Source organism: Ahaetulla prasina, chromosome 4 (genome assembly GCF_028640845.1).
Source record: "Ahaetulla prasina isolate Xishuangbanna chromosome 4, ASM2864084v1, whole genome shotgun sequence".
Classification (NCBI taxonomy): domain Eukaryota; kingdom Metazoa; phylum Chordata; class Lepidosauria; order Squamata; family Colubridae; genus Ahaetulla; species Ahaetulla prasina.
Window position 1 is genome coordinate 122,642,111 of NC_080542.1, and position 12,026 is coordinate 122,654,136.

The 12,026-nt window shown below is 39.3% G+C and overlaps 1 protein-coding gene across 2 annotated transcripts in view; it reads left to right on the top strand.

Moving 5' to 3' along the window:
- RUNDC3B (RUN domain containing 3B) overlaps nucleotides 1-12,026 on the top strand; it is a 66,114-nt gene that overhangs the window by 40,848 nt on the left and 13,240 nt on the right. For both annotated transcript variants that reach the window (XM_058181997.1, XM_058181996.1), the window contains 2 exons: nucleotides 3,427-3,595; nucleotides 4,978-5,135. In XM_058181997.1, the coding sequence (XP_058037980.1) occupies nucleotides 3,427-3,595; nucleotides 4,978-5,135 (327 nt within the window). The remainder of the gene's footprint in view (nucleotides 1-3,426; nucleotides 3,596-4,977; nucleotides 5,136-12,026) is intronic.

Here is a 12,026-nt window from a genome sequence, read left to right on the forward strand (position 1 = left end):
CATGTAGAGAGCATTGCAATGGTCCAGGCGGGAAGTGACGAGGGCGTGAGTGACCGTGCGTAAGGCGTCCCGGTCAAGGAAGGGGTGCAACTGGCGAATCAGGTGGACCTGATAAAATGCTCCCCTGGTGACAGCTGTCAAATGTTCCTCTAAGGACAGCCAATCGTCCAGGAGAACGCCTAAGTTGCACACTCCTCCCCTGGGGGTCAGTACTTCCCCCCCAACAGTCAGCGATGGTGTAAGCTGACTGTACTGGGACGCCGGAACCCACAGCCACTCTGTCTTGGAAGGGTTGAGTTGGAGCCTGTTCCTCCCCATCCAGACCCGCATGGCCTCAAGACACCGGCCCATCACCTCAACGGCTTCGTTGGGGTGGTTCAGGGTGGAAATGTACAGCTGAGTATCATCAGCGCACAGATGATAATCCACCCCGAAACCACAGATAACATCACCCAGCGGCTTCATATAGATGTTGAACAGAAGAGGCGAGAGAACAGACCCCTGAGGCACCCCACAAGTGAGGCGCCTCAGGGCCGATCTCTGCCCTCCTGCCAACACCGTCTGTGAACGGTCAGAGAGATAGGAGGAGAACCACCGATAAACGGTGCCTTCCATCCCCAATCCCTCCAACCACCGCAGCAGGATACCGTGGTCGATGGTATCAAAAGCCGCCGAGAGATCTTACAGAACCAGGACATAGGAACAACCCCTGTCCCGAGCCCTATAGGGGTCATCCACCAACGCGACCAAAGCCGTCTCCGTGCTGTATCCGGGTCTGAAACTGGACTGGAATGGGTCCAGATAGATAGTTTCCTCCAGGTATTGAGGAAGCTGATATGCCACCACACTCTCAACAACCTTCGCCAAAAAGCGAAGGTTGGAGACTGGACAATAGTTCGCTAATACAGCTGGGTCCAGGGAGGGCTTCTTGAGGCCTCACCACTGCCTCTTTCAAGGTGGTGGGGAAAATGTCTCCCGACGAAGCGTTGATAACTCCCAGGAGCCAGCCTCGTGTAACCTCCCGTGTGGCCAGTACCATCCAGGAGGGACACGGGTCCAATAAACATGTGGTGGGATTCAACCTACCCAACAACCTGTCCATGTCATCAGGAGTCACAGGATCAAACTCAGCCCAGATAACACTCTCAAGACTCATCCCCGCCATCCCACCCGGATCTATCCAATCAATGTCCAAACTGTTCCGAATCTGAGCGATTTTATTAGACAGATACTGTACAAAATCCTCAGCACGTCCCTGTAAGGGGTCCTCCCGAGCCTCCTGCGTAAGCAGGGAGCGGGTCACCCTAAACAGGGTGGCTGGGCGATTATCTGCCGATGCGATGAGTGCGGAGAAATAGTTATGTTTCGCCGCCCTGATCGCCACTAGATAGGTCTGAATATATGAGCTCACTAGTGTTCGGTCAGGTTTGGAGCGGCTGGACCTCCAAGCGCTCTCTAGGCTTCTTTTCTGGTGCTTCATCTCTCTCAGCTCCTCGTTATACCAAGGAGCTGGTCGAGTTCGTCGCCGGGTCAGAGGCCGCAAAGGCACGACACGGTCTAAGGCACCAGCCGCCTCCTCCTCCCAGGCAGCCGCCAGTTCCTCGGCGGAGCCGTGGGCTAAGTCCCTCGGAAATGGCCCAAGCTCCGTCAGAAACCTCTGGGTCCATCAGGCGCCTGGGACGGAACCATCGAACTGGTTCCGTCTCCCTGCGGTGAGGTACAGCGGTTCGAAAGTCTAGCTGAAGGAGAAAATGATCTGACCATGACAGGGGTTGGGATATTAACTCCCCTAACTCCAGATCATTTAGCCACTGTCCCGAGACAAAAATCAAGTCCAGTGTGTTACCCCCGGTGTGGGTGGGGACATTAACTACCTGGGTCAGGTCCAAGGCCGTCATGGAAGCCATGAACTCCCGAGCTGCCGTTGACGATTCGCCCGCCGAGTTGAAATCCCCCATAACCATAAGTCTGGGGGTCTCAACCGCCGTCCTGGCTATCATCCAGCAGCTCGGGTAGGACTGCCGTTATGTAGCAAGGAGCCAGGTATGCAATCAGCAAGCCCACCTGCACCCCACGGCCCCACCTCACTATGAGGGTTTCACAACCGGCTATCTGCGGGACAGCGACCTCCCTCAGTTCCAGACTCTTGTTGATAACAACCGCTACCCCCCCACCCCTACCCTGGGCCCTCGGCTGATGAAATGCGCGAAAGCCTGGTGGGCACATCTCAGTAAGGGGAACCCCCCCCTTCTGTGCCCAACTAGGTCTCCGTAATACCCATTAGGTCCGCTCCCCCCTCTTGGATAAGATCGAATATGAGGGGGGCCTTATTCATGACAGACCTGGCATTGCATAACATCAATCAAAGGTCCAGGTTCCAGGGTATATAACACTCGGGACACGAGTAAAGCCTAGGGGCCCGGAGTGCGGTATAGCTTTCAGACAGCGAGAACGCACTCCCCGAACATGATACAAGCCCCTGCTTCCAGCCATACCTGCCCCTCCCCCGTACCGTGCAGATGGAAGTGCCCATACATGGACCTTAACCTCCTCCAAGACCTCCAATTTACAGACCTCCAGATCGTGAACCTTAGAAGGGACTAGCCTAATCCCCTGTGGGCGTGCCCCCCCACCCACCCCACCCCAAAACCCATTATTTGATTTAGATAAAAAATTAGTAAAAGATGAATTTAAAAACCTCCTTAACCCTCTCTTAGAAGCATGCCACCTCTGGCATAAATATGTTTTTCTTTCTTTACTTGAACTGATAGAAGAAAAATTTTCCTTGAGCTTAGTTTAATATAGAAGACAAATTGACAGAAAGAAAAGGAATACATTGATCATAGATATAGTGATAGAAGATATAGGAAGTTGTATATATATATAGTTATATACAAGTTCTAGGTAAAGAGAACCATCCAGTATCTTCACAATACGAGAATCTATTCTGGATCATAGAATGGTAAATCCTTTTCCTTCTTACATCTGTAACAGCACAAATATGTAAATAAGTTTAAACCATCCTTAGCTATACTGAGATTAAAATAGTATTTCCCCTTTTTATTTCAACACCATATTAGAGTAGCTGAAGGTATGTAAATTATGTTAGATTTTGTACCTTGGAGGTAATCTACATGATAGCAGTTACTTGCAACAGGATTAATAGAGAGAGAATATTGGGCTCATCAGTGGGGTGAGGAAACTGATCATGAAGAAGTAGCTAGCACTTCTTAGCAGTGAGGAAACATTTACCGAATGGATGATATGTTAGCTTTTGTTTTTAGGCTCTAGAATAATTTTTGCAGATTCATTATTATAAGATCCATCTTTTATTGGAATATCTAAAACAAGCAATTTTGAATAATTCAGTTTTTTCATTTAAATTTTGCAAGTTATTGTTCTTAGCTTTTGAGTTTGATTTCTCAGTTCTGACAGCATCAGTAGTGATGAGGAAGAGCTAAGAACACTGGGCAGTAGTGGTAGTGAAAGCAGTACTCCAGAAAACATTGGTCCTCCTTTCAGCATGGATGAGAATAGCTGGTACAACAAGTGCAAACGGGTTGAACAGAAATACCTCCTCACTCTGGAACAAAAGGTAAACATTAATTGAGATAAAGTGGCTGAAAATATTTGGTATATTACAATTGTTACAATAACATTAATTCAAAGATTTAATTTAAAAAATATTCTTATAAAATTAAAATTATTATTTATTTAATGTAGCATTGTAATATTTATTAGTTAGCTATGATTTAGTTAGTTAGCTATGGTTTCTATTACAAGGTACTAGAAAAACTGCTTTTAGTCACACAAGACTTATTTCTTAGTCAGATAATATTCCTTAAGTTATTGCATCTATTGAAACTGAGATGCAGCCAGAAAACTTTCTGGAAAAGGAAACCTCAATTGTTCTTTTTCTTCCATCTTTTTCTTTTTCAAATTCAAATTCTACCTCTTGTTCCTAAAGCAAGAAAAAGTACAGCAAGCAAAACTTAGTGGTAATGTAGGAATTTGTCTCTTAGTAAAGTCTTTAATAGCAGGGATAAAAATTTATGCTCTATCTTTCAAATTTGTATTGCGCTTTGTGATATATGGAAAAGGCATAGATACAGAAAATGTGAAGCATTTCAGTTTTTATTACATATATAGACAAAATGCAATATATATAGTCATCATTATTGATCATAATGCCCCAATATTTAATTTCTTCCTAAAGTTATATTCTTTTTCTAGTTTATTAAAGATATTAAAAATCTTGATTTAAGTTTTTATTACAGAGTTTGCTTCACTTTTTTTACCCTCTAGTGAAACCTATACCATCAAAGATAGTTGGATTTGTTCTACAGGGACCGATTTCAATATTATAAACAATTTCCAAGGAGTAGTTGTAGATCTCTACTATTTTCTGTTCTTTGGCATTTTTGAATCTTGTCAATAAGCTAGCTAATCAACCCTGTCTTATAATAAATAAAAGACTGGAAAGGGAATAATATTCTTACATAACATTTTAGATGGACATTTGTAAAGTCATTTAGTCTTTCTCTCAGTTGTAAATGCTATTATGCCTATTTTCAGTTCTGCTTTAGTTTTCTATTACTAATATTCTTGAAGTTCAACTGAGTGGAAACATAAGCATTATTTTTTGAAATTTAAAAGCAGCCTGTTTGCACATTATTCTGGATGGCTTACACTTTACACAATGAGCAATCATCATCTTCTCCCAAGTCCTAGAAGGACAGTCAGATTATCAGTGCATACGTACCATACATTCTGGCTATCTAGGCCTTTAAATAAACACAGAAACTATGTATGTAACTAGCAAATAATTTCAATATCTGCATTTAATATATAAGCAGTGATATAGTTCATTTGAATTATTTTTTCATAGGTTATCTATCATCCAGCCCTCATATCAAATCAAATATGTTGTCAAAGTACTTTTAAAACTAAAATTTCATGAAATACTTATGTTTCTAGGGTTATCTAGAAGAGCTAGTACGCCTCAGAGAGACTCAGCTGGCTGAATCCATCTCTCAGAAGAAGGCTTTGCAGCAGAAGATAGAATCTATGAATCTGGCTCATAAAATGGAAAAGGAACAACTTGAGTACATCATTGTGGAACTGCAGGATCAGCTGTGAGTTGGTTATGATACAGATGTTTCCCTAAATACACTCTTGACTAAGATGGGTGTTTTTGTTTTTTGGTCTTTATACAGAAAAGTACAGTTAAAATATTGAGAAGTATTAATGTTGCTCAGTTACTAAAATTAACTTTTTTCTTTATAAAAGGTAGAAAGGCTATAAGTTGCATCCTAGTTTTTAAAATTCATCTTTTTTCCTAATATTTAATTTTTAAATATTGTAAATATTATATAACATATTAAGAATCATCAGTTCCAGTAAGTGGATTCAACGTTCATCTTTTGGTGCCATCTAATTAATTCAGCACCAATTACTGTGGGAAAAGGGTGGGATCTGTAATTAATCTATCAACCACTTCCGGCATGATGTTCCCCAGGACCGCAGGCTGTCTGAAAGAACCAAGTCTTCAAGCTCTTGTGGAAAGTCAGGAGGGTGGGATCTCCCAATCTCACTCTGTGGGCAAGATGTTCCAAAGGGCAGAAACAATGGCAGAGAAGGCTCTTTTTCTGGACCCTGCCAACTGGAATTCCCTTCTGCATGCTCCTGCCAGCATGGGAGGGGTGGGCCGATCCCAGTGGGATGAGATGGTTCCTCAAATAACCTGGAGCCATGCCATGAACATCTTTAAAGGTAATAACACCTTGAATTGCCAGCAGTCAGTGCAGCTCATGAAACAGTAGTATCACATGGGCGACTATAGAGGCCCCAAAAGCTGACTATGTCACAGTACTCTGCAACTGCTGTAGCTTCTGAATGCTTTTCCAAGGGTAGCCCCATACAGAGCATGCTTAACAATCCAAACACAAAATGACATTAAAAATTATCAGTGACAAGGACAAAAGAAATTCACTCTGGGAACAGATTACCTTTAAAAGACACTATTTTTATTATCTTTTGGGACTTCGATAGCTATCATTAGTGAAAGAATTATGACCACCTGAATGATCATTTATCAATACCATACACTTTTTACATTTTCATGTCTAAAGATACAATGTCTGAATTATATTGTAGTCAGCAAATTCTAGGTTGGAAATTTAATCCTTAAGAGAGCATGAGGTTCCAGCATTGAAAAAAAGAAAGAGAATATATTTAAAAATTATAATATTTTCGGTTTTTAAAAAGTTTTATTTTCATTTTCCAACAACCTATTCAATATACAGTCTCTTATTCAACATTAGTCATTAACTTTCATTTGTTACTTATTCGGACCTGCCCAGCTACCACTTCCTTCCTTAACAAACCTTTCCTCCTCCCTTCTCTACTTTCTTCTACTTTCTTCATCCTTCCTCTCCTTCGCTTTTCTACATCCTCTCCTCCTTCCCTACTCTTCTCTTCCACCCTTTCTAACCCTCTCTCTTTCCCCTTTCTTCTTCCTCTCCTTTCCCCCTTTTCTACCTCTCTCTTTCCTACCTACTTTCTTCCTTCACTCACTCCTCTCCCTTTCCATTCCCTTCTGAAATGGCAGCTGAGCAGCCCCGCTTTCATTTCAAATTATTTCTATTTCTTAATTACATATCTTCAACCATTCCTTTACATTCCTTCCCCTCCCTCCCGCCTCCCACCCGAGACTTCCCAGAACAAAGTACAGGGTATAAAATTAACAAACATAAATTAAAATACAACATAATTCAAATCCATAGTTACTCCTCTCTCTAAGACCTTAACTCCCCTTCCAGAAACAAAAAAGTACATTCTTCTTCCAGTCCATTATATATCAGTCCATTCCACTCCTAAAATCTTCAGAATCTTCCAATTAAATTAGTATTTCCAGTTCATCAATAAAATAGTTTTTAATATCCAATCTTCATCAATTAACACCAACTATATATCAATCCATTCCACTCCTGAAGTCTTCAGAATCTTATAGTTTTTAATATCCAATCTTCATCGATCAAGACCAAAACGATATTCCATCTTCCAGTATTCATCAGAAATTCTTCTATAATATACCTTTCTTCCTTAAACAGTGTCCCAAATATAATTCATATTTCCAGCTTAAATTCTTACATTTTTATCCAATCTCCAAAAATAAACAATATTCTATCTTCTCATATCTTTAATATCACTTACATAAATCAAATAACATTGCTAATATTAATATTTCTTCAATTTACCTTACATCTGTCAAATAACATTATTAAAATTATAACTTAATCCAAAATATATCAATTATAACAATTAAATTCTATTTAACCAAATACCAACATTACATCCATAAATTTTTCTATCTGTCCTCCAAAAGTTAAACAATATTCCATCTTCCCATTCCTTTATACCTCACATATATCAAATAGTAACACCTTATACCCAAAATAAGTCAGTTGTAAAAATTAAACCCTATATATATATATATTAAAAAAAGAAAATACCATCAAAATCACACCTTAAGCATTCTCCTTCCCCTTGTCTTCTATCTTACACATTTCCTTACACATTTTCTTACACATTTTCACCATCTGCTCACCAATCAGCTTAACATCTAACAATAAAGAATTTCCAATCTTTAATATTGGTGTAAAAATCTCTTGTTTAAAAACTTATTAAAAATTATAATATTTTCTTAGACAAGGTGCAGTTGTTTATTTAATGAATTTATATTGCTCCTCTATTCAACATATGATAGGACAGTGTAGATCACAATAAGTAGCAATAATTAAAAATGCATAGTAAAGCATAAATGTATAATCTAAAATAACTACATATAAACACATATGTGCTGGGTGGGGGGAACCCTCATCCATTGGAATTTATTAATCCCATCCAAAGTTTGAAAAACAGGTGTAATGTTTTTTGAAGGGCAAGCAGAGTAAGGGTCTTGGAGAGGAAGCTTTTTTAAAGGATAGGAATAGCAACAGAGGAGACAAATTTCCTTGGTCTTACCAGTTCAACTTTGCCTAAATGAAGGAACCTTAAGAATATTAACTCTGCCAGATCTTACTGGATAGGCAAAGGTAATTGGAAGTGATCAGACTACTCCAGCCTGGTTCAGTATCATATAGGGCTTTATATGTAAGAAATGACACCATTACATTAAAGAGTTTCTTGCTTTGTTTTTTGTATCTCTCGCTTTAATCTTAGTAGAAAATACATTACTTTTGTGACCTCCCTTGTGGCCTGCTCATTAGACACTCTATCAGGGATACTTTCTCCAGCCAATCTCATAGGAAGATATTTTTTGCTGGAAGTTATTAGGAGTTAAAGATATGAAATGAGTCTCAATGAATAAACATTGCTTATATCATTCAAAAGCTGTACTCAAAGTCCCTTCTTGTAGTTCCAGTAGCTCATTTAATATTGCTGGAATTTACTGTGTAGCTTTCTAGAACATGTAGCTGTTATTTATTGCATAACCCTACAAAAATAATGCAGGTGTTCACCGCATACAGATGCTGTGTTCCTATACTATGGCACAAAGCATCTTTTGGAAAAAAAGTTCAAAATTCTATACCACCCATTAAGTACCAAACTATTGGGAAATACATTGTTCCTGATCTGCAAGTACTAAAAGATAGGTATCTATTTTACTTCCTGCCTTTAGTACCTCTGTTTCAGTTACCTCTCTGGTTTGCCGCATGGCAAATGGATTTTGGATCATATTGTATATGTATTGGATCACATTACATAAATTATGTGAAAAAGAAGTTAAATTAGTGCTTACATATGACTGCTGATTTGAGGAATATGCTCTAAGTATGATTTCAGGTATATCTGGCTAAATGAGGATATTAGGAAGTCCTATTTGTGCTCTGAGCCTGATAAAGAATGCTTATAGGAATAAAATAAACTGTAGTTCATTTTATAAATTCAGATGAAAATGTTGGATTGTGCTATACTGAATCAAGAGGTTGTTGGTCACAAAAGTGGTTCCTTAAGACAGCTGCTGTACTTATCTGTTGAAACTGTGATGAATTGTATAAGATCTTTCTGTGTCCTGTGAGCACCATTTTGTGTGTGACAGAGAGAGAAAGAGAGAGAGAGATTTAGTATATGACATTTACAGAAGTCATGCAATCACTGCAGGGGTAAGTTCTACTTACCTTTATTACCAGTTTGCAATGGAAGTGTGCATGCGCGCTTGCTTCGCTCATGTGCACACACATTTCTGCGCATGCACAGATTGTCCAATCCGGCAGGTGGGTGGAGCTTCCCACTGATTTTACTACCAGTTTGCAAGAACCGGACCGAACTGGGAGCAACCCACCACTGAATCACTGATATACAAATTTAATTTAAATAAAGCATATGTATAGATGTTATAATTCAACATCTTCAATAATTCAATTTCAATAATTATATAGATTCAATAATTCAATATTTAAGGAATCTAATCATCTAATTGCTTTGATGTGGTTGCAATGAGATCAACCCAGGTGCCTTGAAATTTCCTGAAGAGATATTCTTGAATTATATTTTATGCGTTATAGTTTGTACAGTCACATTGCAGGCTCTTGCCATTCCCCAATTAAAAGCTTCGCCTTAGTTCTGTCCTGTCCTGATTCTATTCAGATAGCTTCATGTTTTGGGGGACGACTGCATTCCTGAAAGTGGTTTTGTTGGATCTGTGTGATCTGTTTGGTGGTGGTTATTAAAAGTCGCCCATCTTAAACATCATTCTTCATCTAGATTGTGGTATGTTATCCTATGTATATGAGGGCACTAGCACTAGCAACAACACTTAGATTTATACAGCTTCACAGTGCTTTACAGCCCTCTCTAAGGAGTTTACAAAGTCAGCATATTACCCCCAACAAACTGGGTCCTCATTTTACCAACCTTAGAAGGATGGAAGGTTGAGTCAACCTTGAGATGGTGAGAATCAAACTGCAAACTGCTGCAATCAGCAGTCAACAAAATTAGCCTGAGTTAAAGATCATGATTTTAATGGTGCATATGAATGGGTTTAAGCATAATACCTACTGGACTGAATTTCTGCAAATGCAACAAACAACTCTGATGAATTCAGGTGAGTCTCTGGTGAATTGGAGGATTCTCTGAAGCAGTAGAGTAGGCAGGTTGCAAAAAAAAGAGGAAAAGACATCTACTGAAACAAAGAATCTTCCATTGAAAAAATACCTTTGGATTAAAGTATCTGGCACAAACATTTTTTACTTAAATATCAGCACAGATTATATTTTAAATTAAATTCTATTCACCTGCTATGCATCTAAAAAGGTTGATTGAATCCAGTAACGGTCAGTATATCTAATTCCTATTGATTTGGCACCAAAATAAATTAAATTAAAAGAATGAAGAGGTGAAGTTTTAAGCAGCCAAAATCTTATGCTATATTTTTATAAAAGCATCATATTACTATTGCATGTTAGTACTACTACCCTGTTTCCCTGAAAATAAGACCCTGTCTTATATTTTTGAACCCCAAAATAAACGCTTGGCCTTATTTTTTGGGAGGTCTTATTATTTTGGGGCGCATGGAGGGCTTGTTTTTGAGGGGGGAAATTTTAGCGCATGCACTCAAAAGCCTGATTGGGCTTATGATCCGGGGGGGGTGTCTTATTTTCGGGGAAACACTGATTTCCCCCAAAATAAGATATCTCCTGATCAGAAACCCAATCAGGCTTCTGAGCGCATGGCAATAAGGCCAAGTGCTTATTTCAGGGTTCAAAAAAACATAAGGAAGGATCTTATTTTTGGGAAACACGGTACTAATATTACTATACATAGTACTATATTCATATAAATAATTCCTTTCACGCTGATTCTGTGGCATATATCTTATCTGAAGATTTAATTAATACTTAACAAGAGAAGCAAAACCTTGTTGGATTTCTCAAAGAGATTCTGTATCCTAAATATTCTATAATATGTCTCATCAATGTATTTTAAGTGATTTAGCTTAAATAATGAAAACTATGAAGGATAGACTGTTTATCAGAGTAAATCAGAATTGTCTCTCAACCAAAATTTCAGGTATTTGGCATTGTGGACCCTGTATTATATGAGACAGCTCTGTTAGCATATTTTATTCTGTATTAGCTTGTAAGATTCATGGTTAAATTAATGCGTATGCATTATTTTGCTAGCTGCATATCTGTTATAGACATTCTGAAATGCTATGTATTTTGAAAGATCCTAGTGGACCAAACCCTGCAGATTCTGGAAACAGAGTTCAGATGATAGTACCACCTATCTTCTTTTTAAGTTGAACACTCTTTAGCTTGCTTTCTGAAAAACGGATTTTTTGTGATTAAGACATATATACATGCCTAAATAACAACTTCTCAAAAAATCTTAATTTTGCTTTCAGTTTCCTTTTCCCTACACCCAAAATTAGCGGGGTGTGTGTGCGTGTGTGTAGGTCTTGGCATATTCAGGTCTTTTCCCATGTAAGGTTGAGAGTATCTTGGCGTTGTTTTGATGTCGTTGCTGTAAGCGGGTTGGTTGGCTATGTTGTTAAATCTTGATTGGTAGGTGGAGTGGATGTTTGCAGATTAGTCGGCTGTTTCGTAGCTTCTTGTGTGGGTGTGGTCCTGGTTGTGTGCCTATTAGTTTTCTGTGTTGTAACAACCTGGGTAATGGGCTGTAACATCCTGAGCTCTGGTATTGTGACCTCCTGAGTCTTGTGCTGTAACATCCTGGGTGGTTGGTTGTGTTGTAAAGTCCTGAGCTTTAGTGTTGTGACCTCTTTCCCCACACAAAACAAACTGACACACACCATGAACACATGACAAGACCTCAAACTCGAGCCAAACCAAAACCTGGGATGTTGCATCACAGCCATCTGCTCAGGACATTACATCACAGAACTCAAGAGGTCACAACACTAAAGCTCACAACACAGCCATCCAACCAGTTACAGCAACAAAGCCCATGCTCCCCACCTCCCCACCAGTATTTATAGAGAAACGACAGCTCCGACCACG